Source organism: Silene latifolia, chromosome 9 (genome assembly GCF_048544455.1).
Source record: "Silene latifolia isolate original U9 population chromosome 9, ASM4854445v1, whole genome shotgun sequence".
Taxonomy (NCBI): domain Eukaryota; kingdom Viridiplantae; phylum Streptophyta; class Magnoliopsida; order Caryophyllales; family Caryophyllaceae; genus Silene; species Silene latifolia.
In genome coordinates, this window is record NC_133534.1 from 9,227,105 (window position 1) to 9,251,298 (window position 24,194).

The 24,194-nt window shown below is 39.4% G+C and overlaps 2 protein-coding genes across 2 annotated transcripts; one reads left to right on the top strand and one right to left on the bottom strand.

Annotated features, from left to right (window-relative positions):
- Positions 1-20,047: 20,047 nt before the first annotated feature.
- LOC141602409 (uncharacterized) lies at positions 20,048-23,712 on the bottom strand. Its single transcript, XM_074422702.1, has 5 exons — positions 23,176-23,712; positions 22,931-23,065; positions 21,729-22,823; positions 20,475-21,689; positions 20,048-20,318 (listed from the first exon to the last, which is right to left on the bottom strand). Exons 1-3 carry the CDS (start codon positions 23,507-23,509, stop codon positions 22,747-22,749), a joined length of 546 nt encoding a protein of 181 aa, XP_074278803.1. The 5' UTR covers positions 23,510-23,712; the 3' UTR covers positions 20,048-20,318; positions 20,475-21,689; positions 21,729-22,746.
- LOC141600560 (uncharacterized) lies at positions 20,333-21,583 on the top strand. The gene has a single exon (XM_074420804.1). The coding sequence runs from the start codon at positions 20,333-20,335 to the stop codon at positions 21,581-21,583; it is 1,251 nt and encodes a 416-aa protein (XP_074276905.1).
- Positions 23,713-24,194: the final 482 nt, after the last annotated feature.

A 24,194-nucleotide genomic window follows, 5' to 3' on the forward strand; every position in this document is an offset into this window, starting at 1 on the left:
CGCCAGCTCGGGATTAATTTCTCGAATCTGCTGGACCTTTTCATCAAACCTCTTCACATAGCTCCGGAGAGACTCGCCCCCTCTGTCGATAGTCGGGAGGTCGGATGTCTCTACGGCCCTTCTCTTATTGCAGAGTCTTGGGCTAGGAAAGCGCCCTTCGGGTCGGCGTAATAGTACACCGAGCCATCGGGAAGGCCTTTGTACCGACTCCGAGCCATCCCATGCAAAGTTGTTGGGAAAATTCGGCACTGAGACCTCATCGGGCTGCTCCCATACCGACATGTAAGACTCGAAGGCCTCGGCGTGGTCGATCGGATCACTATCTCCCTTGTATGACGGAGGTGGCGGCTTGAGCTTATTCAAGACCGGGACTTCTAGGACGTAGGCGTTGAGGGGCTGCGACCACGTGTCGAACGACACGCGGCGATCGGCTCCTTGCGTCCCTAACTCGGCTCCTTCCCCGTAGCGGGAGGGGCTCCTTCTTCGACTCGGACTTCTTCTCCAACTCGCCGAGTCGGACTCCCTCGGCTCCTTCGGGGTGAGCCTCGTTCGTGTGGCGGGGACGCTGTCCTCCCACGAGTGCGGGAAGGACTTAGGTCTACCGCGCCCACTTTGGGCTCCCCCGGCGCCTTGACTGGGTCGGCTTCTCCTAGTGCTCCGTTCAAATTTCTCGGAGTCACGTTTTGGGCCCTGTTCTCCCGGACGATTTCCGCCGCTCTTGTCGGCGTGACAGTGTGAGCGGGCGTATTACTGATTAGGTCCAGGAGCATTTTCAGTTTTGCTACATCAACCACATGTCTCATGATGGTGACCTGGTTGGCTGGCAGTGGCGTGTCGGGTATTGATGGCATCCCGAACTCCGGTTGGATTACACCGCCGGTGGAGGGCTGTATGACTCCGGAGTTGTTGAAAGTATCATCTTGGTAAAATGCGGTTTCGTCGGTTACGACTGCGTCTTGTTGTTTCGACATTTTCTTAGCTCTTTGGGTGGGTTTTTGTTGGTTATATATTTTTTTTTTTTGTTTGGGAATGAATGTGACTAGCTTCTAGTGTCTTCCCCACAGACGGCGCCAATTGTTCCGGGTATAATTCCAGAGCAAGTATTGTTACCACCCGTGGCTTGTAGAATGATGTCTTGGGTTGAACCCTTCTTGCTTCTGTCGTCCCTCTCGGCCTCTCCTGCAACAATGAACGAACTGAGGGCTTGGCTTTGTGCCAAGCGTACTCACTCCGACGCTCAAGTCAGTAAACTTAAAGGATTAAGCTGTGTTGCTTGACTAGGTATGTATTGTAGAGAGAAAAGGGAGATATTACCAAATGAATAGTGTATTTAGGTTTAGTTGTTGGATCCCCTCCTCAAAGAAGGTTGAGGAGTATTTATAGGCTTTCACCTTTTGTCACGTAGTGGCCAAGTGGCCAAGTGGCTATCAGGTGGAAAGACCGTTCTACCCTCGGCCGATGGACCTATGGCAGGCCGGCCGAGGGCCTTGGATGTGAGTACGCGGATATGCGTCCATTTGGCAGTTGTTGTCGCCGAGACCAGTGGCGAGCCGATGGGATGCATCGGTTGAAATTTGTCTAAGTCGTTGACTTGCTGTGGATATCTTTGACCTTGCTCAGTGTGTTGACTTGGTCAGCGGTGCAGAATATGCCCCATCACCTACATTTATACCATAGATTTGTCTTGAATTAAACTATTATCAGTTTATCACACTTGTATACTTATCAATTACTCGTTCCATTCTAATGTATCTACTTGCTTTTTGGAGGTCAAACTTTAAAAACTTTGACCGTTAATTCATTTAAAAAGATAAAACTAACATATTTAGTTTTGTTATGTAATATCTTTCATAAAATTATATTTTTGATTAAAAAAAAAAAAAAAAATTCTATGTATAAAGGAAGAAAAATATGGTTAAAGTTAAGTATCGCTTCGAGACCACCAAAAATTAAATGGGTATATTAGATTGGATTGGAGAAAATACTCCCTCCTATTCAGGGTTTTCTTCCCTTTGTTTGTGGGCACGAGTATTAAGGCGGGGAATAAAACAAGAGTAAAAGAGTTGTGATGTGGCTAAAGTCGTATCACCAAACCAAAGTAAATCTATCTCAGGACTAACAAGAATAGCTAGCAATAAGACAGGTATCGAATCCACAGGGAGGCGGTAAAAGTTAAGTCTGTAAGTATTTAAGCTATCTAAAAGTAACCGATTTCTGGGGGTTTGTTTTGTTTTGATCTAATAAACTAATTGCAAGTAATTAAATGAAGGTTTTAACGATAATATTAAAGGTCTAGGACTTTCGGTTCACTAGGTCAATTATTTGGGGATTATTAATCAATTGCTAAATCTATCAAGCTATTTAAGGTCATAAGATCGGTCGACTCAATTATGCCCTTTAGATCGATTCTAACATGCGGTCGCTATAATTAGATACAATCTATTTGATTATCGCAGCCTATATTAATTCTAACCCGGTCGGCGATATGATCAACTTGCTACACTAATTAATAACTCAGGCCTCAAGTTAATTAACTAGAAGAAGTACAATAATCAAACAACAACTTAAGCGATATCAATAGCTATTAACTAATTTTCCCTTTTAATTAACCTAGATCCCCTTCATCCTAGATGAGGAGATTAGCTACTCATAATGATAACAATAACAACAATGATTAAGAATGAAAACATGATTGAAAGCATGGAACAATAATTGATGAACATAAAACGATGAACGATTAATTAATGAGGAAAGATTAATACCGTACAAAGGAAAGATTAGGGTTCTAAGAGAGTATCCAGCAGTATGAATGTAAAATAAAGCGTAGTCCAACAATAAAACACGAGTTTCTAATTTATAACAAAAGATAATCGTTTTAGGAAAGTCCGGAAATAAGTCTGCCATAGAGGATCCTCGATCGAGCCAGAGGTGACTCGATCGAGGACAGCTTGCTCGATCAAGTCAGGGGTGACTCGATCGAGGATCTTGCTTCACAGGCTATTTCTTCTCTTCTCTCACTTCTAGCCTTCGTGCTTCCTCGTTCCTCGTGCCATGCTTCGTGTATTCTTCTATGCCGTATCCACCATGCTAATCTCAGCTTGATCACACTCATAACGAGTCATTTCTGCATCAAAACACAAAATAGCGGCAGTATCGACAATTCATTGAAATAAAGTATATAAAAGGTATAATAGGCACGAAACGGTATGTAAAATGGTATAAAGGGAGCTATAAAAGTTTATATAAAAGTGATACATCAAATTCCCCAAACCAAACCTTTGCTTGTCCTCAAGCAAAGCAATCAGGCCAAACAAAGAATAGCAAACATATGGTGAATGAATAAATCAGAGCAAATATCTAGGCACATACAAATCTCAGCTGTCCACATCTATAACAAAGTAATGACCAAAGTTGTGCCAATAAAACAAATTTAAAAGCACGGGTAATAGACTAACGCAGCTCTTACTCAAGATGTGACATGATACCGAGACTCAGCCAAATACTTTTCAACCTTGCAAGACAATTTTGTTGGATTCTCGCGGTTTCACTCATGCACTCATAAGGGGTGAGATATATGTAAGATAGAAAGAATAAAGACTCTCACTCAACTTATGAAATATGCATGCAATCTAATGTGATAAGAGATTCTCCAACTAATACGCATTCACAAAGCAGACCAAGTACATGTATCTAGGACAGAAAGATGGTAAAGTGGCATGGGTATAGAAGTGGCTTGTGCATAAGCACGTATGGGTATGTGAGGCTCAGACGGTAGTCGCAGCGCTACACCAATAGCCAAATTTAATAAGAAATAAAACAATCATCCAACTGGAGAAATAATCTCAACTTTGACAACATATGAGAGAAATGGAAAGGCTCTCCAAATGTGCATTAGACTTCAGTCATTACCACTCTCGACCTCCTAACAAAACTCAATGAAGCAAACAATTTTCTTTTTCTTTTCTTTCTTTTCTCTTTTTTTTTTCTTTTTCTGAATTCTTTTTTTTTTTTCGAAACTTTTTTTTTCTTTTTCTTGTTTTTTTTTCTCTTTTTTTTTTTGCTTCATAATACTTCTCTTTTTCAACAAAAGAGGTCACACAATTGCTACAAAAAGATAGCTACTACCCACATGACAATAAAAGTCCCAACCCAACCAAAGTAGCTATAACAATAAAGACTCAAACAACTGCGACTGTCCCGAAAAAGGTAGGCAAATTCTGGAATGTAGCTAAGAAATAGGATATAAAATGGCTACATGGTTCAAACGGGCTAACAAAAACTGGGTGATGTAAGGCTTATTTGAACAAAAAGAACTGCCTATCCTCATGTACTTAATCATGTGAACGCGCAAAAGCTAAGAAACTAATGTCATACTTATACAGTTTGATATTACATATTCCACAAAGAGACCACACTCTTCAGCCTAAATAACAATGAACCCGGTTTATTAATGTTCCCGGCCTAGGAAGCTCTAAAGACCTCAGAAATTTAAGTGGTTTACCAACAAAATAAAGTCAAGTCTACTCGGCATAAGGCATATTGTGACGGTCAAGACTTGAGTAAAGAGCTTTGTTCATCATAGCTAACAGGTCAAAACAATGTAGATGGACAACTAGATGAGACTCAAATGCAAAGACAAAGCAATTTATCATCATTGCTATACAATTCACCAAGACTCGACTCAAAGTAAATAAAAGTAAATAAAAACATGTTTTTGTATTTTATAATTTTTTTTCAATTTTTTTTTATTTTTTGAATTTTTCACACAACATAAATAAAAGCACACAACAGAAATAAACACACTCCCCCAAACCTAAATGTCACAGTGTCCTCATTGTGACGCCTACAACATAGCAATCACACAGAAATCCAGCAACCTATGGGACACAACTAACAAAGGGAAAAAGGGAAAAATAAGAAATGCAATAAAACAAAGCAAGAAAGATAATACCAGCTGTAAAGCAGTAGCCTCCCCCAAACCAGCTAGAAAGAGAGGGATGTAATGACCAGCTGTCACTACTGGGCTCCATCAGCATCATCAAAATCATCAATCTCGGCATAAAGGGACATCAACTCAGGATCAGGGACTGGGGTACGACCGCGACCACGGGTGGCTCTCCTAACACGACCTCTACCACGGCCGCCTCCAGGAACAGCAGCAGCGGAAGTAGAAGCACTAAACTGACCAAACGATCCTCTCTGGGAGCAAGGAACACCAGCGTCCTCCGCAAAAACAGAAGTAGGCTGAGGGGGGCGGACTGGAGTGTAAAAGGGACGGCTCAAGGAACCGTAGGCAGTACTAAACTGCCCGAACTCTGTAGGAATCACTCCATATAGATGGAACACACGGCGGTCATCACCCGGAGTGGTGTAATAGCTAGGTGTCACACCCCGATACTGGCCCCCTGAAGCAAGAGACATGGCCTCCATCTGTTCCCGCATCCGTCTCTATGTCAAAGCAGTGTTAATGCCCTCATGCATTGATACGTGCATTTTATATAGTCTTTTTAGCCTAGTTTATGCGCGTATCTTTATGCTTTTATCGTGGTTTTATGCTACGAAATGCCCCGAATATGCTACTTTGGTGTATTTTGTCTTAATTGCAGTAATGGACCATAAAGTAGTAGATTCAAGCCTAAAACATGTCCCTACGCATGCAGTTAGGAGATGAGTTGAGTCAGAGCTGGGAAAGTGCTATTTTGAGATGCGCATTGGAGTAAGGAAGTTAGGCGAGCCAAGAGAGTGCTTCAATTTGCTAGTTCCTGCTTGTAAGAGCCATATCTCGAGTTCTACAACAGTTATTAAGGTGATTCCAGTTGGAGGTGAAAGCTTATCCTCTTAGCTTTCCAACGCCACCAACCACGCCTTATTTGTCCAAGTAACGAAGAAATGGCAGCCGTTTGAAGTTCAGTGCGCGAAGCGGGAATTACATTGAGAAGTGCTCGATCGAGAACTACTTCTATTCGATCGAGAGCCAATTTGCTCGATCGAGAGCTACCTATTCTTGATCGAGTGATTTAAGGGAAAGAAGTCCTCGATCGAGAGGAATTGTTCTCGATCGAGAGGAATGCTAAGGAATATCACTCGATCGAGTGCCTTAGTTAGTCGATCGAGTGGATTTTGCTTGGTGGGCTTTTTAGGTTTAATTCCGTCATTAGGTTTAATAAGCCCTATTTTCTTATAAATAGGGAGTCAGTATGTCGATGTAAAATCGCTCACACACTCTTTTCTCTTCTACTCTCTTTTTCTCTCTGGTTCGAATTCGCTGCTACTTTTGCTACTGTTACTTTAATTCCAGATTTATATCAGTAATTTCTTCTCTCCCTTTTTCCTTTTTATTTAATGTTTGTTTCTCTTCCTTTCTTTATTATGTATTTCCTTTACTTAATTATGAGTAGCTAAATCCCCCTAGTATGTTAGGATTAGGGAAGCCGTGGTAGCAATGCTTTAATTGTATTAAATAGATTAGCCCTGCGATAAGAATTGTATTAGGCAATTTAACTGTTATCCGGTCGAATGAATGCATGCAGGAGACCATAAATTTAGTTAACCCCGACCTAGATCGAAAGATTGGAAGGGAAGGCTTGCTTAATTACAATAGGGTATTGCAGTGAGGGCGAAAGTTAAGCTGTTTACGCTCTAGGGCGGTTTAAGGACCGAAAGGTGACGACCATAGCTCTTCTTATCAATAGTCTAATCGCCTTAGTATTTCAGATAGTATAAGATCTAATAGCTGCCACGGTGGACCGACTCCTAGCATACTTCCTTTCTCTTATTGTTAATTTCTCTCATCTTTCCCCCTTGCTTTAATCTCTAGTTTAGTTAACACAATCAAAACCCCCATTTGTGACATTAGACAGATAAATAGACAAATAGATAGTACACCGCCTCCCTGTGGAGATCGACCCTACTTACCGCTGACTTCTGTTAGTAGTATCTAGGTAATTTATTTTTGGTACAAAACGACAGTATCAAAATTTGATACTGTACAAAATTTGATCGAGTATCAAAATTTGATACTGTCGTTTTGTACCAAAAATAAATTACCTAGATACTACTAACAGAAGTCAGCGGTAAGTAGGGTCGATCTCCACAGGGAGGCGGTGTACTATCTATTTGTCTATTTATCTGTCTAATGTCACAAATGGGGGTTTTGATTGTGTTAACTAAACTAGAGATTAAAGCAAGGGGGAAAGATGAGAGAAATTAACAATAAGAGAAAGGAAGTATGCTAGGAGTCGGTCCACCGTGGCAGCTATTAGATCTTATACTATCGGAAATACTAAGGCGATTAGACTATTGATAAGAAGAGCTATGGTCGTCACCTTTCGGTCCTTAAACCGCCCTAGAGCGTAAACAGCTTAACTTTCGCCCTCACTGCAATACCCTATTGTAATTAAGCAAGCCTTCCCTTCCAATCTTTCGATCTAGGTCGGGGTTAACTAAATTTATGGTCTCCTGCATGCATTCATTCGACCGGATAACAGTTAAATTGCCTAATACAATTCTTATCGCAGGGCTAATCTATTTAATACAATTAAAGCATTGCTACCACGGCTTCCCTAATCCTAACATACTAGGGGGATTTAGCTACTCATAATTAAGTAAAGGAAATACATAATAAAGAAAGGAAGAGAAACAAACATTAAATAAAAAGGAAAAAGGGAGAGAAGAAATTACTGATATAAATCTGGAATTAAAGTAACAGTAGCAAAAGTAGCAGCGAATTCGAACCAGAGAGAAAAAGAGAGTAGAAGAGAAAAGAGTGTGTGAGCGATTTTACATCGACATACTGACTCCCTATTTATAAGAAAATAGGGCTTATTAAACCTAATGACGGAATTAAACCTAAAAAGCCCACCAAGCAAAAATCCACTCGATCGACTAACTAAGGCACTCGATCGAGTGATATTCCTTAGCATTCCTCTCGATCGAGAACAATTCCTCTCGATCGAGGACTTCTTTCCTTAAATCACTCGATCAAGAATAGGTAGCTCTCGATCGAGCAAATTGGCTCTCGATCGAATAGAAGTAGTTCTCGATCGAGCACTTCAGCGTAATTCGCTTCGCGCACTGAACTTCAAACGGCTGCCATTTCTTCGTTACTTGGACAAATAAGGCGTGGTTGGTGGCGTTGGAAAGCTAAGAGGATAAGCTTTCACCTCCAACTGGAATCACCTTAATAACTGTTGTAGAACTCGAGATATGGCTCTTACAAGCAGGAACTAGCAAATTGAAGCACTCTCTTGGCTCGCCTAACTTCCTTACTCCAATGCACATCTCAAAATAGCACTTTCCCAGCTCTGACTCAACTCATCTCCTAACTGCATGCGTAGGGACATGTTTTAGGCTTGAATCTACTACTTTATGGTCCATTACTGCAATTAAGACAAAATACACCAAAGTAGCATATTCGGGGCATTTCGTAGCATAAAACCACGATAAAAGCATAAAGATACGCGCATAAACTAGGCTAAAAAGACTATATAAAATGCACGTATCAAATCTCCCCAAACCAAACCTTTACTCGTCCCCGAGTAAACTAAAATGCAACTAAAGGAACGGAGAAAGATAACTCAGAGCTAGCTACAAATGCCCACTTAAGCCAATTTAATGCAAGCAAACTAACACTTTAAGCAGAAAGTCAAATGCAAACGAGTTATAAGATGTTTATAAATAAAGCTGAACCGTCGACCTTGCAAGACCTTTAATAATGGACTCTCACGGGTCACTCTTCTGTCATGAAGCAAAGGGTAAGCATATGAATGTAAGAGAGAAGAAGAAAAATAGTCGCTCACCGAGACTACGACCCACATAAACATGCATGCAACTAATATGATAGACAATTCTAGCTACCGTACACACATTCCAACCAAACAAGGTCCTGTCACAGCCGAGGGCTTACAAAGATATGGTAAAGTGAGGCAATGGGTAAGAAAAGGCAAAACATGTTATGGGAATGTGGAGGTATAGGTGATCAAGCTAGTACCTAAACAAAACCATATATCAACATCCGATTCTTAAGCAATTATGAAATACGCACATGCCCTTCATTTGGCATAAAATCTCACCAAACCGAACTAGAAAATACTCCTCAAATGATATAAGATAGAACATAGGAGCAGAAACCGTCTCATCAACAACTTCTTTTTTTCTCTTCTTTCTTTTTCTATTTTTTTTTTCTTTCTCTTTTCGGTTTCTTCTTATTTCTTTTCCGAACTCTTTTTTTTTCATTTTCAATTCTTTTTTTTTCTTTTTCACGTCAATTTTTTTTTCCATCATCCTCCTTTTCTTCATAAAATACCAACTCCGAATCAATAGATTATGCGCCAATATTTGATACAATAGAAAATATACCGCAAAACAATCTAAACTAGCTTGACAAGGCAGGCTAAATTTGGATGTAGCTAAGGGTCAACTGGCAAATTTGGCTAATGTGGAGTTTGTGGGTAAAAATGAAAGAAAGGGAAATTGTAAGCACCTCCCTGCATGTGACACCAACCACTATCCCGAATGTATGTAGGCAAAAAGCAGTTGAATTTCATATACGTGCAAATTGATGAACATGTTATGCAAGGAGTATACTACTCACAATCCTATATGAAACTGGTCATAAATGACACCAGCTTATAAGGCTCTAAATCTTAGAATTTATAAGTAGGTTGCCAAAATTTCAGGTCAAGTCTATATGTTCAGCTAAATTTTAACATTAACTCGTAGATATGCAATAAGACAAAGCTAAAAGACAATCAGTTTAATGCAAGGCTTAAGCATAAAGACAAATGCAGTGCAATGTCATCATGGAAATCTACCGTTCCGACTCAACCTATATGCTAAAATAAACGTGATTTTTTTTTTGAATTTTAACAATTTTTCAATTTTTATGAGAATTTTATGCATTTAAACAAAAATAAACAACAATGCAAACATAAATAAAACGTGATAACATAAATGCATTAAAAACAATATGCAGACACAGATATGGATGCATAACCTCCCCAAACCAAACCGTACAATGCCCCCATTGTACCAAAACATGGAAAGGAAATGCGAACTAAAGGAAAAAGAGAGAGTAAGTGCGGAAAACTCACAAAATGCGCGAATAAGGGGACCTCCCCAAACCGACCATGAAATGGGAGGTTGCTAAAGGCCCGGAAAACCGTCTCAAGAAGCTAATCCAAGTCAAAAACACTCGATGTCTGTTGAACAGTAGTCGATCGAGTGAAATGGGCATTCAAGCTGCTCGATCGAATGGTGCACCAGTCGATCGAGTGGTTCCAGTTCTGCAGGGGGTCGATCGAGTGGCATGTCTGTTCGATCGAGAGGATCTCTCAGCTAAGGTGCTCGATCGAGTAGAATGACTACTCGATCGACTGGTCCTCGATGAATTCCTGCAAAGTGAAATTAAAACAGCCCGCATACTAACAAAAACAAGCTCACTGAGATAGTTTATGGTAAAGAACCCATTTATTACAACTGAAATTGAAATAAAAACAAAATAAAATCTCCGGGTTGCCTCCCGGGTAGCGCTAGCTTCAGTCAGGTCCCAGCTCGACCTCCTTTTCTTTGAGCCTTCTAATTAATCACGATCAAAACAGCTCAAAGCGCGCAGCATCAAATCATACATCTGCGCATGTGCTACACAAAAGCATAAGTAGCACAAAAGTGGAATAGCAAGGTAGGAAATAAAGATATGTAGACATTTAAGTCTAACAAATTTCCTATGGGCGCTCCTAAATTTATCCACCAAATAAAGGAGCGCGGGAGCAATTGTCAATAATTTAGGGCTCCAAATTAGATTAACAATTTTAAAATGACAAGGATGGTGAGAAATTGCTAATTTATGCGTCCACATATGAGGGGGTATAGCTTTGAAAAAGGAAGCATGAATAAGACGAGGCAATTTACAAATAATAATAAAATTACCGTTTACTACCTCGGGTTGATCACTCTTAATGACGGAATCATAGATAAAAGAATCCATTACCTCTTCCGTGCTAGGAGTAATTACCGACTCAGCTGTCCTTTTGTCGCCCTCAGTGGAATCCGTCCCGTAAATCTCAGCCTCAAGCGCATCCAGCTCGGCTTTGAATAAGGGAGACTCACCATAACCGTTGTCATCATCAAAGTCGTCATCTAAATCAAGCCCAAATGACGAATTACAGCTCCCAATGACCAAATCAGTCGATCGAGCAGAATGACTACTCGATCGGCCAATCTCTTCCCGCAATACACTCGATCGAGTGGCAGAATTACTCGATCGAGAACTATCCTCCTGCATGCCACTCGATCGAGTAGAATTTTCACTCGATCGAGCAAGTTCTTCTGGAAAGTCACTCGATCGACCAATAATAGTCACTCGATCGAGTGATTCCTCCTGTACAGCGCTGAAATCCTCGTGTGGGGCAATGAAATATGATAGAAACTCGTCGTCCGAGTCATAGAAGTCATCCTCATCATTGGGCAATACGGTTTCCTTACGAGAAAAATCGCTCTCGAGAAGATAAACCTCTTCTTCTTGCATCTCATTTGCTAACCGAGCTATTTGTGACTCCGTTCGGGATTCGAGCATCCATATATCTATCACTCTCTTGCATTTGTGATACAAGCATTCTCATCGAATATGTCGACTCCGCGATCTCTTCTCTCTCCATCTCAAATTTGCTAATTGAGCAAGCTGAGACTCGAGCTCATCAAATCGCGAGGCATATTCCTGCACTTGGAATGCAAGTTCCTCCATCAAGAATTTCAGCTCCGCAAGGTCTTCTTCTTGTATATCAGGGGAGTCTTGTTGCGGTGGCCATTGATAGGGCGGATGTGGCGGCACAACTACAGCTGCATCGTGCTCAGCAGGACCACATCTCCCGCCGTAAATCACCGTCTGTTCCATAAAATGGGACATCGGTGGTGGGTCAAAGGTACTCAAGCCTTCCCTTTGACTGTCTTTCACCTAGAGCTGTCTAGGTAGTACCTGTAAGGCCTATCAAAACAGCACTAAACAAAAGATTAAAACGGCCTCAAGGGAAAAATTCCCTGAGGCTAGAAACAGATAAAATTAAACAAATAAATAAATAGATTGCCTCCCCGGCAACGGCGCCAAAATTTGATACTGTCGTTTTGTACCAAAAATAAATTACCTAGATACTACTAACAGAAGTCAGCGGTAAGTAGGGTCGATCTCCACAGGGAGGCGGTGTACTATCTATTTGTCTATTTATCTGTCTAATGTCACAAATGGGGGTTTTGATTGTGTTAACTAAACTAGAGATTAAAGCAAGGGGGAAAGATGAGAGAAATTAACAATAAGAGAAAGGAAGTATGCTAGGAGTCGGTCCACCGTGGCAGCTATTAGATCTTATACTATCGGAAATACTAAGGCGATTAGACTATTGATAAGAAGAGCTATGGTCGTCACCTTTCGGTCCTTAAACCGCCCTAGAGCGTAAACAGCTTAACTTTCGCCCTCACTGCAATACCCTATTGTAATTAAGCAAGCCTTCCCTTCCAATCTTTCGATCTAGGTCGGGGTTAACTAAATTTATGGTCTCCTGCATGCATTCATTCGACCGGATAACAGTTAAATTGCCTAATACAATTCTTATCGCAGGGCTAATCTATTTAATACAATTAAAGCATTGCTACCACGGCTTCCCTAATCCTAACATACTAGGGGGATTTAGCTACTCATAATTAAGTAAAGGAAATACATAATAAAGAAAGGAAGAGAAACAAACATTAAATAAAAAGGAAAAAGGGAGAGAAGAAATTACTGATATAAATCTGGAATTAAAGTAACAGTAGCAAAAGTAGCAGCGAATTCGAACCAGAGAGAAAAAGAGAGTAGAAGAGAAAAGAGTGTGTGAGCGATTTTACATCGACATACTGACTCCCTATTTATAAGAAAATAGGGCTTATTAAACCTAATGACGGAATTAAACCTAAAAAGCCCAGCCCGAAGCAAAAATCCACTCGATCGACTAACTAAGGCACTCGATCGAGTGATATTCCTTAGCATTCCTCTCGATCGAGAACAATTCCTCTCGATCGAGGACTTCTTTCCCTTAAATCACTCGATCAAGAATAGGTAGCTCTCGATCGAGCAAATTGGCTCTCGATCGAATAGAAGTAGTTCTCGATCGAGCACTTCTCAGCGCGTAATTCCTGCTTCGCGCACTGAACTTCAAACGGCTGCCATTTCTTCGTTACTTGGACAAATAAGGCGTGGTTGGTGGCGTTGGAAAGCTAAGAGGATAAGCTTTCACCTCCAACTGGAATCACCTTAATAACTGTTGTAGAACTCGAGATATGGCTCTTACAAGCAGGAACTAGCAAATTGAAGCACTCTCTTGGCTCGCCTAACTTCCTTACTCCAATGCGCATCTCAAAATAGCACTTTCCCAGCTCTGACTCAACTCATCTCCTAACTGCATGCGTAGGGACATGTTTTAGGCTTGAATCTACTACTTTATGGTCCATTACTGCAATTAAGACAAAATACACCAAAGTAGCATATTCGGGGCATTTCGTAGCATAAAACCACGATATTAGCATAAAGATACGCGCATAAACTAGGCTAAAAAGACTATATAAAATGCACGTATCATGCATCCTCACCTCTTGTGCAATAACCGGATCAAAATGGTAGCCTGAAGCAGGATAGACTGAAAGAGGTGGAGGAGGAGCAGGCTGGAATGAGCCAGGCAAATGGGTAGTGGGTCGACGTCTCCGGCGCCCGCCGGTAGTGGTAGTAGTACTAGACCCAGGAAAAGTGACCAGAAGGTCCTGAGGAATCAGATAAGTAACGGGTGGGGGTCGCTCCACAGCCATACTCTCCTCAAGGGGGTCTACAGCAGGTAAACGGTCACAAGGTAGAAGCATGTAAGACTCGCCCTGGACCCTCCAGTAATGGTCCTTCCCATTCTTGATGTCAATGTAAGAAATGTCATAACGGAGGTGGTCATCATCAACAAGTGGCTCATGGTCATCCATGGGCTCGTAGGGGTTATCACCCTCAAAATCACAAACAACCCTAGCTATCTTGCTGACAAGAGCACCACAATCAAGGTTCCTATACCACCCAATCATCCTATCAAAAGCCGAGCACATAAGAGCAAGGGGAGAGAACTGGAATGTCTCCTCCCGATAAGGATTCAAGTAACTAGCAAGGATTAAGACCTCAATAGTGGAGGTCTTGCTCTTGTCATGCCGGCCATACAACAAATAGCTCAAATACCTCAAGAATAAACGAAGACAAACGTGTTGGACGTCCAACAAAGCCATAGCACTGACATCCGCATCCGCATCCGCATAACCGGTAAACAATGGAAAATATCGAATAGCGGACAACCCACCAACACCGTACAAGTCTCCGTCTGTATGCTTATCTATTCCCAGAATTTCTGACAAACGGTCAAAGGTTAAGGACCGTTCTACATTAAGCAATCGAAACTTGATAAGATGATCACTGGGAAAGTAAGTAAATGAGCTCAGAAACTCGAGGGTTAAAGCGGGGTAAGATAATTCATGGAGTGTGAAAAGACCCTGTAACCCTATCTCATTGAACATGTCATACATAATGTCATCTATCTTCAATGTTCGCAAAATTTTCCTATTCACGCATCGAGTGGCACTCATAGATTTAGTTAACAAATACTCGAACCTGTCCTTTTGTGCTTTGTCACAGAATTCAATGAATGGGTAATCGTCCAAAGGAGACAAGTCGTCATCCGAAGACACCACTTCTTCGGGAATCACCTCGGGTTGCTGGACCGGGGCTCTCCTTTCTCGAGTCCTCTTATTTCCTTGCCTAGAAGTCAACATTATCTACATAAAAGTAAGTAGACAATTATACTTCAACCATAGCATATGGCAATCCCGGTTTTTGGCAAATATGGGTCAAAAAATCAATTTTTAAGACTCAAAATCACAATTAAAGCATCCAAAAAGTTAGGGGAACATGAGTATGTATTAAATAATTAAGATTCCAAGCATAAGAACACAATTCTAACCAATTTAATGCATAATTTCTACCCGGATTTTGAAGAACCTAATTCCCAAATTAGCAAATTAGGCATGAATTTCAACAAACAAGGGGCTAGAAAGCAAGGAAATAGCAATTGTATACTAGCAATGGAAGATTTAATACAATAAACTCAAGTTATAAGCAAGAAATTTCAGAATTTTCGAGACAAATTAGGCAAATTTCGGGACATACCTGAGCAAAAATAGCAATGAATCGCGAAAATAAGCACAAGAGAGTGATGCAAACAAGTAATAAGCAATTAAACACAAGTTTTAAGTGAGATTTGATGATGATTTATGATGAATGAAGAGAAAAAGAGTAATAGAAGTGAAGAATGCAGGAAAAAGGAACGAAATAAGAGAATAGAATTGAAAGAAGTCAGAGCAATTGAAGTATAAAACCGGTCTGAGAAAAACGCGAAACCCGGTTTATTTTGGATCCTCGATCGAGTCGAGCCTGGCTCGATCGAGGAACCAAATTCCTGACTAGCCAACTTTCGTTTTAAACTTTTTGAAAATCTTCACTGGTGCCTCGATCGAGTCGCTCCTGGCTCGATCGAGCTAGCTGGATCCTCGATCGAGTCGCATCTGGCTCGATCGAGGAAGTTGGGGTTGGCTTCTTTTTTCGTCTTTTGTCATTCATAACTTCAAATTCCGTCAAATTCCTGCAAATAATACTTGAAAGCATATCAAGTACCCTCTCCTCATCTCTCAAAGTTCAAGGAAAAGCATAAAAGTAAAAGCAAAAACTTAAAATGAAATCCTAATTACAAACTAATAAGTTACAAAATCCGAGCTGCCTCTCGGTAGCGCTGGTTTTTGCGGTCCCGCACGACCGTAATTCTTCATCAGCAAGAAGAATCAAAGGGGAAAAGGTCAAGAGCCTCTATTACCCCCCACATAAGCACCTTCATAGTATGTTTTCAAGCGTTGTATGATGGCCATATTTTCTGATTACATAGAGTCTATCATGGAACTCTTTATGGATGATTTCAGTGTATATGGTACTGATTTTGATATTTGCTTGAGAAACTTGACTAAAGTTTTGCAGCGTTGTGAGGAGAGCAACCTTGTTCTCAACTGGGAGAAGTGCCACTTCATGGTTACTGAAGGGGTGGTACTCGGTCACTTGGTGTCAGGTAAGGGTATTCAAGTGGATAAAACTAAGGTTGAGGTAATTGAGCAACTCCCGTACCCGGTTAATGTTAAAAGTGTGCGTAGTTTCCTTGGTCATGCAGGGTTTTATCGCCGCTTTATTAAGGATTTTTCTAAAATTGCTCAACCTCTAACTCAGCTTCTTCATAAAGATACACCTTTTGTGTTTACTGACAAGTGTATTCAAGCCTTTGACAGGATCAAACAAGCTCTTATCTCAGCTCCCATAATCCGATCACCGGATTGGAACCTTCCTTTTGAGATTATGTGCGATGCTAGTGACTATGCAGTTGGAGCTGTTTTGGGGCAGCGAAAGGACAAGGTGTTACATGCCATTTACTATGCAAGTAAGACTCTCGATGATGCACAAATCAACTATGCTACTATAGAGAAGGAGCTTCTTGCAGTTGTCTATTCTTTAGACAAATTTAGAGCTTATCTTGTTGGTTCTAAAGTTATTGTTCACACTGACCATGCAGCTTTAAAATATCTTTTAACCAAACAAGAGGCTAAACCTAGACTTATTAAATGGATTTTGTTGTTACAAGAATTTGATTTAGAAATCCGTGATATGTCTGGTGCTGAAAATGTTGTTGCAGATCATTTGTCCAGACTGAGATTTTCAGGAAGAGAGATTTTGCCCATTGATGACTCTTTTCCAGACGACCATCTTCTAGCTGTAGCTGCAAATACTTCATGGTTTGCAGATTATGCCAATTATTTGGTAGGAGGTACACTTCCTATCTTGACTTATCTTATCAGCAGAAGAAGAGATTTATGCATGATGTGAAGCGGTACTTCTAGGACGATCCCTATCTGTTCCGGGAGTGTGCCGATGGTATCTACAGACGATGTATTCCTGAGGGTGAGGTACGTGCCATCCTTTCTCATTGTCACTCTTCTTCCTATGGTGGTCATCATGGTCCTTCTCGGACATTTGTTAAGGTAATGCAATCGGGTTTTTATTGGCCTACTATCCTTAAGGATGCTACTAACTTTGTCCGTTGTTGTGATGCTTGTTAAAGAACTGGCAATATCTCGCAAAGGCATGAGATGCCTCAGACTGGAATCTCCGAAGTGGAGATTTTTGATTTTTGGGGCATTGACTACCAAGGGTCGTTCCCTACATCTTTTGGGAACCAATACATATTAGTAGTAGTAGATTATGTTTCTAAATGGATGGAGGCAATTGCCACCCCCACTTGTGATGCTAAATCTGTTGTTAAGATGTTTCAGAAGACTATCTTTCCACGGTTCGGAGTACCTTGCGCGGTGATCAGTGATGGAGGCAAGCATTTCAACGAGCGTCATCTCAATTATCTCTTGAAGAAATATGGCGTTACACACCGCAGAGGATTGGCTTATCATCCTCAAACCAGTGGACAAGTAGAGATTTCCAACAGAGAATTGAAACAGATCTTGGAAAAGGTAGTAAGCAAGAACAGAAAGGATTGGAGTCGGAAGCTCGATGATACTTTGTGGGCTTACCGTACTGCCTTCAAAACGCCGATTGGAACCTCACTTTACCGTCTCGTCTATGGCAAGTCCTGTCATTTACCTGTGGAGCTTGAGTACAAGGCTATGTGGGCCATAAAAGAGCTGAATATGGATCCCTCACTGGCGGGTGAGAAACGGCGATGCGATTGAATGAGCTTGATGAATTTCGACTGCATGCCTACGCTAGTGCTCAAGTATACAAGGAGCGAACGAAGAAGTGGCATGACAAGCATATCTTGCAAAGGGAATTTCATGTTGGTGAGAAAGTTCTATTATTTAACTCTCGTTTGCGCTTGTTTCCAAGTAAATTGAAGAGCAGATGGTCTGGACCGTTTACTATTACTGATGTGAACAAATTTGGGTCAGTTACACTGCATTCTGACACAGAAAAGACCTTCAAAGTGAATGGGCAACGACGCCAAATTTGATGTGGCTAAAGTCGTATCACCAAACCAAAGTAAATCTATCTCAGGACTAACAAGAATAGCTAGCAATAAGACAGGTATCGAATCCACAGGGAGGCGGTAAAAGCTAAGTCTGTAAGTATTTAAGCTATCTAAAAGTAACCGATTTCTGGGGGTTTGTTTTGTTTTGATCTAATAAACTAATTGCAAGTAATTAAATGAAGGTTTTAACGATAATATTAAAGGTCTAGGACTTTCGGTTCACTAGGTCAATTATTTGGGGATTATTAATCAATTGCTAAATCTATCAAGCTATTTAAGGTCATAAGATCGGTCGACTCAATTATGCCCTTTAGATCGATTCTAACATGCGGTCGCTATAATTAGATACAATCTATTTGATTATCGCAGCCTATATTAATTCTAACCCGGTCGGCGATATGATCAACTTGCTACACTAATTAATAACTCAGGCCTCAAGTTAATTAACTAGAAGAAGTACAATAATCAAACAACAACTTAAGCAATATCAATAGCTATTAACTAATTTTCCCTTTTAATTAACCTAGATCCCCTTCATCCTAGATGAGGAGATTAGCTACTCATAATGATAACAATAACAACAATGATTAAGAATGAAAACATGATTGAAAGCATGGAACAATAATTGATGAACATAAAACGATGAACGATTAATTAATGAGGAAAGATTAATACCGTACAAAGGAAAGATTAGGGTTCTAAGAGAGTATCCAGCAGTATGAATGTAAAATAAAGCGTAGTCTAACAATAAAACACGAGTTTCTAATTTATAACAAAAGATAATCGTTTTAGGAAAGTCCGGAAATAAGTCTGCCAGAGAGGATCCTCGATCGAGCCAGAGGTGACTCGATCGAGGACAGCTTGCTCGATCGAGTCAGAGGTGACTCGATCGAGGATCTTGCTTCACAGGCTATTTCTTCTCTTCTCTCACTTCTAGCCTTCGTGCTTCCTCGTTCCTCGTGCCATGCTTCGTGTATTCTTCTATGCCGTCTCCACCATGCTAATCTCAGCTTGATCATACTCATAACGAGTCATTTCTGCATCAAAACACAAAATAGCGGCAGTATCGACAATTCATTGAAATAAAGTATATAAAAGGTATAATAGGCACGAAACGGTATGTAAAATGGTATAAAGGGAGCTATAAAAGTTTATATAAAAGTGATACATCAAGTTGGGTGAGGTTGATGATAGGAGAGAGAGATGGATAATTAGGAGTTAAATAAGGAATTGTGGGGCCAAAACATTAAGAAAAGTAGTAAAATATGGCTAAAAGAGTTGGGTGGGTTTGGTGATAGGAGAGATGGATGAATAAAATAAGAGTAAAAGTTTTCAAAATAAGAAAGAGAAAGAAAACCTAAATAATCCGTTTTAGGAAATAAGGAAGAAAACAGTGAATAAGAGGGAGTATTAGTTAGGGAGGTAACAAATCCATACATCACATATTCGTTCTTTTAAATATTTGGATATACGCTCTAAGGTCCGAGTATAGACAATAACAACATATATATGAGCATATTTCAGCGTTCATTTTGCTCTTTATTATATAAATAAATTTCATGTACTCCGTATTATGCAAATAGTAAGTGTACAAATATTAAAGAGTAGTTTCCTAATATCAATAGAAGAATTGTAAATAATTAATTATTTTCTAATTATGATTGAAAAATTGTAAATAAGTAATTATCTCCTACTTCCTCCATTCTACAATGATCTACCCATTTACTTTTGGCTCAACAACCAAGGGAAGTAGATTAGTTGCAATTTGGCAGCTTAATTAACAAATAAAGTACAATTGATAATTGGTGGGGTAAGGCATAAACTTCCCACCAATTTCTTAATTGGTCCCGGTTTTTCATGTTAAGAGGGAGTGCAAGTTGGTGTAAAACAGTGGGAAAAATGGGAGGGAAATGAAAGTTTGGATAAACTTTTAAATCTCCCACCAAATTACATCACTTCAAAGATGGGATTACCAAGACCTCAAGTCATGTTTCACCAGCTATAATAGGATTACATAACCAATGTTTCTCAAATAAAATTACACATACTACTCTTAAACTTCTCAGAAAATTACAAGCATTACCAAAAAAAAATCAGTAAAATTACACCAACTATATTTGGGCTATGAAAAAACCAAATCTGACTGACGATCAAAGGCATAGAATCGCTTGTTGTTTGAGAGTTGCAAAAATGGTAAACCTGCACATGGGAAGATGAATGAAGTGGCAAATAAGTTCAATGTCACAAGGAAATCTGTTTTTACTATATGGTCAGCAGCAAAAAAACAGAGAGAAGCTGAAGTGGCCATCAATGTGAGGAGTAAAATAAAGGGAAAGAAGGGGAAAAACAGATTACCTTGTCCAATAGAGGCCATAGTGGCACTTGATGTAGAAAAGAGAACAACTTTGAAGAGGTTGGGGAAGGCAATTGGGCATTCACCATCTACCTGTCATAGATGGGTAAAAGAAGGACTCATTAAATCTCACACAAGTTCAATACATCCAGCATTGAGTGAAGACCACAAGCACATTAGGTTGCATTTTGTGATGGGCAAATTAGTCTTTGATAGGCTATTGAGGTGTATAATGTTCAAGGATATGAGTCGCATCATTCACATTGATGAAAAATGGTTTTATATGACCAATCCAAAATGTAGGTACTACATTGGCAGCAATGAAGCACTACCTTACAGAAGTTGTAAAAGCAAACGGTACATAACAAAGATCATGTTCCTAGCAGCCGTTTCAAGACCAACATACAAAGAGAATGGAGAAGTATTGTTTGATGGAAAGCTTGGTATATGGCCCTTCACTTACCAAGAACCAGCTAAGAGAAAGAGCAAGAATAGGGTGGCTGGTACAATTGTCACAAAACCAATTGAATCTATCACAAAGGAAGTCACAAAACAAACTTTGATCAACTGTGTGATACCAGCCATTAAACAAAAATGGCCAGTATCTGCATCAAAGGAAATTTATATTCAGCAAGATAATGCCAAGCCTCATATAAATGGGAAAGACAAAGATTTCTTGGAGGCAGCAACTTCAGATGGGTTTAACATCAAATTAACACAACAACCAGCTCAATCACCTGATTTGAACATCTTAGATCTAGGTTTCTTTAGATCAATTCAATCATTACAAGACGAGAATCCAGCAAAGACAGTTGAAGAGTTGGTGAAGAAGGTAACAGAAGCATATGAATCAGAAACAGTTGAAACACTAGATAATGTGTTCTTAAGTTTACAAGCTTGTATGGTGGAAATTATGAAAAAAAGAGGGCACAATAACTATCCACTACCACATTTGGCAAAGGCTGCACAAAGAAGACAAGGGACACTTCCTAGAGATTTAACAGTTGATGAAGACTTGGTGAAAGAATGTATTCAATTTTTAATTACATGTGGATTGATAGGTGAACTAGATCAATTAATGTTGGACCTAGGCATACAAGTCCCCTTTTGAACAAGTTAGGTGGTTGTTTGATTGATAAACTTGCATCAAAAAAGTCTTAAGCATGAAAGTTTATCAAGGCAAACATAAGAACCTATGAATGACATTTTGTAATGGACTATGAATGAACCATGTAAGCACTCATTTTGTAATGGACTATGAATGAACCATGTAAGCACTCATTTTGTAATGGACTATGAATGAAATTTCAAGTTTTTATGCTTAATGCATTGTTACTCTCAGCAAGCAACTTTTCCTCATTGAGTAACCTGACCACATATAAATGCCTCTTCAAGAGGAGACATAACATGGAAACTCAGAAATAAAAAAAAACCAAGTAACTCAACATGTAATGCCTCTTGGTGGCAGCAGATATGGGTCAGTAAACCTAAGAATAAGTTACCTCGACATGGCTACAAATAATGGTGCCATTACTAGCAACAACATGGAGCACTTATTTTAGGTTTCTTTGAGTATTGTCATTAACTGTTGTACACCAACACAAAGACAACCTCTCAGTCAAGTGAAGACCTTCATTGAGGTAGAGTCTTACAGCAACTTAGACAACAGGTAGATCATAGTGGATTGGGCCATGTTAGGAAATGGGTAGATCATTGTAAAACAGAATATGGAAGCCAGCAACAACAATCAACCAGCAGTAAAGCAGTGAGTGACAGTTTAACAGATGACCATTTTAACCCTAAAATTGACAAATTCTCCATCAAAACACGAAACAATGATAAACCGATGGTCGACAGTTCAACGAGATAACCATTTTAACCCTAAAATTATCAAATTCTCCATCAAAACACGAAAACAATGATGAACAAAGTGATCGACAATCGAACAGATGACCATTTTAACCCTAAAATTGACAAATTCTCCATCAAAACACGTAAAAAGCAATGATAAACCAGTGATCGACACTTCAATGAGATAACCATTTTAACCCTAAAATTGACAAATTCTCCATCAAAACACGTAAAACAAATGATAAACCAATGACTAATAGTTCAACAGATAACCAGAGAGTCACAGTTCAACTAATGAAAATCAGCAAACACCAACAAAATCAGCAGTAAACACAACAAAATCAGCAGCAACACCAACATTCAAACCCAACAAACAAAGTTTATTACACTTGAAAAAGAGTAAAAGAAATGAACCTCCCTTAATCAATAATTTCGCTTCCTTTTTACAGTGGATCCAGAACGTCCCCCAGTAATACCCTTGGCGTCAACAATATCAACCCCTTCAAAACAAAAACACAGTATTGTTAAGATGTTTACAGTAAACAAAACAAAAACTCAATGAATTTCTTGCATTTTCGGTGATAACTCAATAGATATAGAGCTTTACCTGCATTTTCTTCCTTTTTCCCAAACTTTTCCATCATCCTGTCATAAAACTCATTGAATTTCTTTGATTTCGGTGATAACTCAATAGATCTAGAGCTTTCCACATCAAAACCCTTCTTCTCAACAATTTCAACTCCTACATAAGAAAAACACAGAACTTATTCAATAAACCAAAACAATATGAAATCCTTCAGTAAATAAAATAAAAAAAGAAATCAAAATAAACATTAAAAATCTTCGATTTACCTGCCTTTTCTTCCTTTTTCCTATACTTTTCCATCATTCTCTCATAAAACTCATTGAATTTCTTGGATTTTGGTGATAAATCACCGGATCTAGAACTTTCCAGACAGATCCCTTTTCCAGCAACACATGCATGAACATCATCAATCAAAGAATCAGGAACTATGGTATTTTGATCACCATAAAAAGCCGATGTAACCTCAGCTTCATCATCACGATCAGAATCAAGTAGTGACCCATAACCTGAGTACGTATCAGGAACCACATGTCCCACACCAGGTATATATAAACAATTATCTAGTGATTTACGGTACGAAGGTTTAGATTTAGGATCCATTAGTATGAGAAAGAGATAAAAAATGGTACGAAGAATGAAGAAAGGAAGAGCAGACAATAAGGAAGATGTAGAGTGAAGATCAGAGAAGAAGAAGAATGGACAGGCGGCGGAGAGATCTAGAGTTTTTAGGGTTTTTTTGAGAAGGATCTAGAGAGACGGTTAGAGAGAGGGAGAGTAAATGAGAGAATATGAAATTAAATGATGATAAGGGGGGGTATATGGGAAATCTGGTGGGAAATGAGAAAAAAAGGAGGGAGTAATTAGGGGTTAATCGTATTATTAGTGTTAATTATAGGAAAATTAAGGAGTAAAGTAATGGCAATATTTGTAAATAAAGATGGGTAACAAGGACAACTTGGTCATTTTCTATACCCAAAAATAGAAACAAATGAAATGGGTAGATCAAAGTGAAATGGTCCAAATAGGAAAATGGGTAGATCATTCAAGAATGGAGGAAATAATTTTAATAGGAAAGTTGAAAAAAAAAGTCTCTTTTAGTTATATATATTGATTGATTGATTGATTCAATTAAAAAATTATATCCATTTATAGTTCAAGATACACCTATAGAATAGACTATAATTAATAAACTCTATTTTAGATTCTAAAATTTTAGGGTGGAAAATTTATACATGTTAAATCATGCAAATGGGCCTGGGCCTTACCCGAATGGAGGAGAGACGGA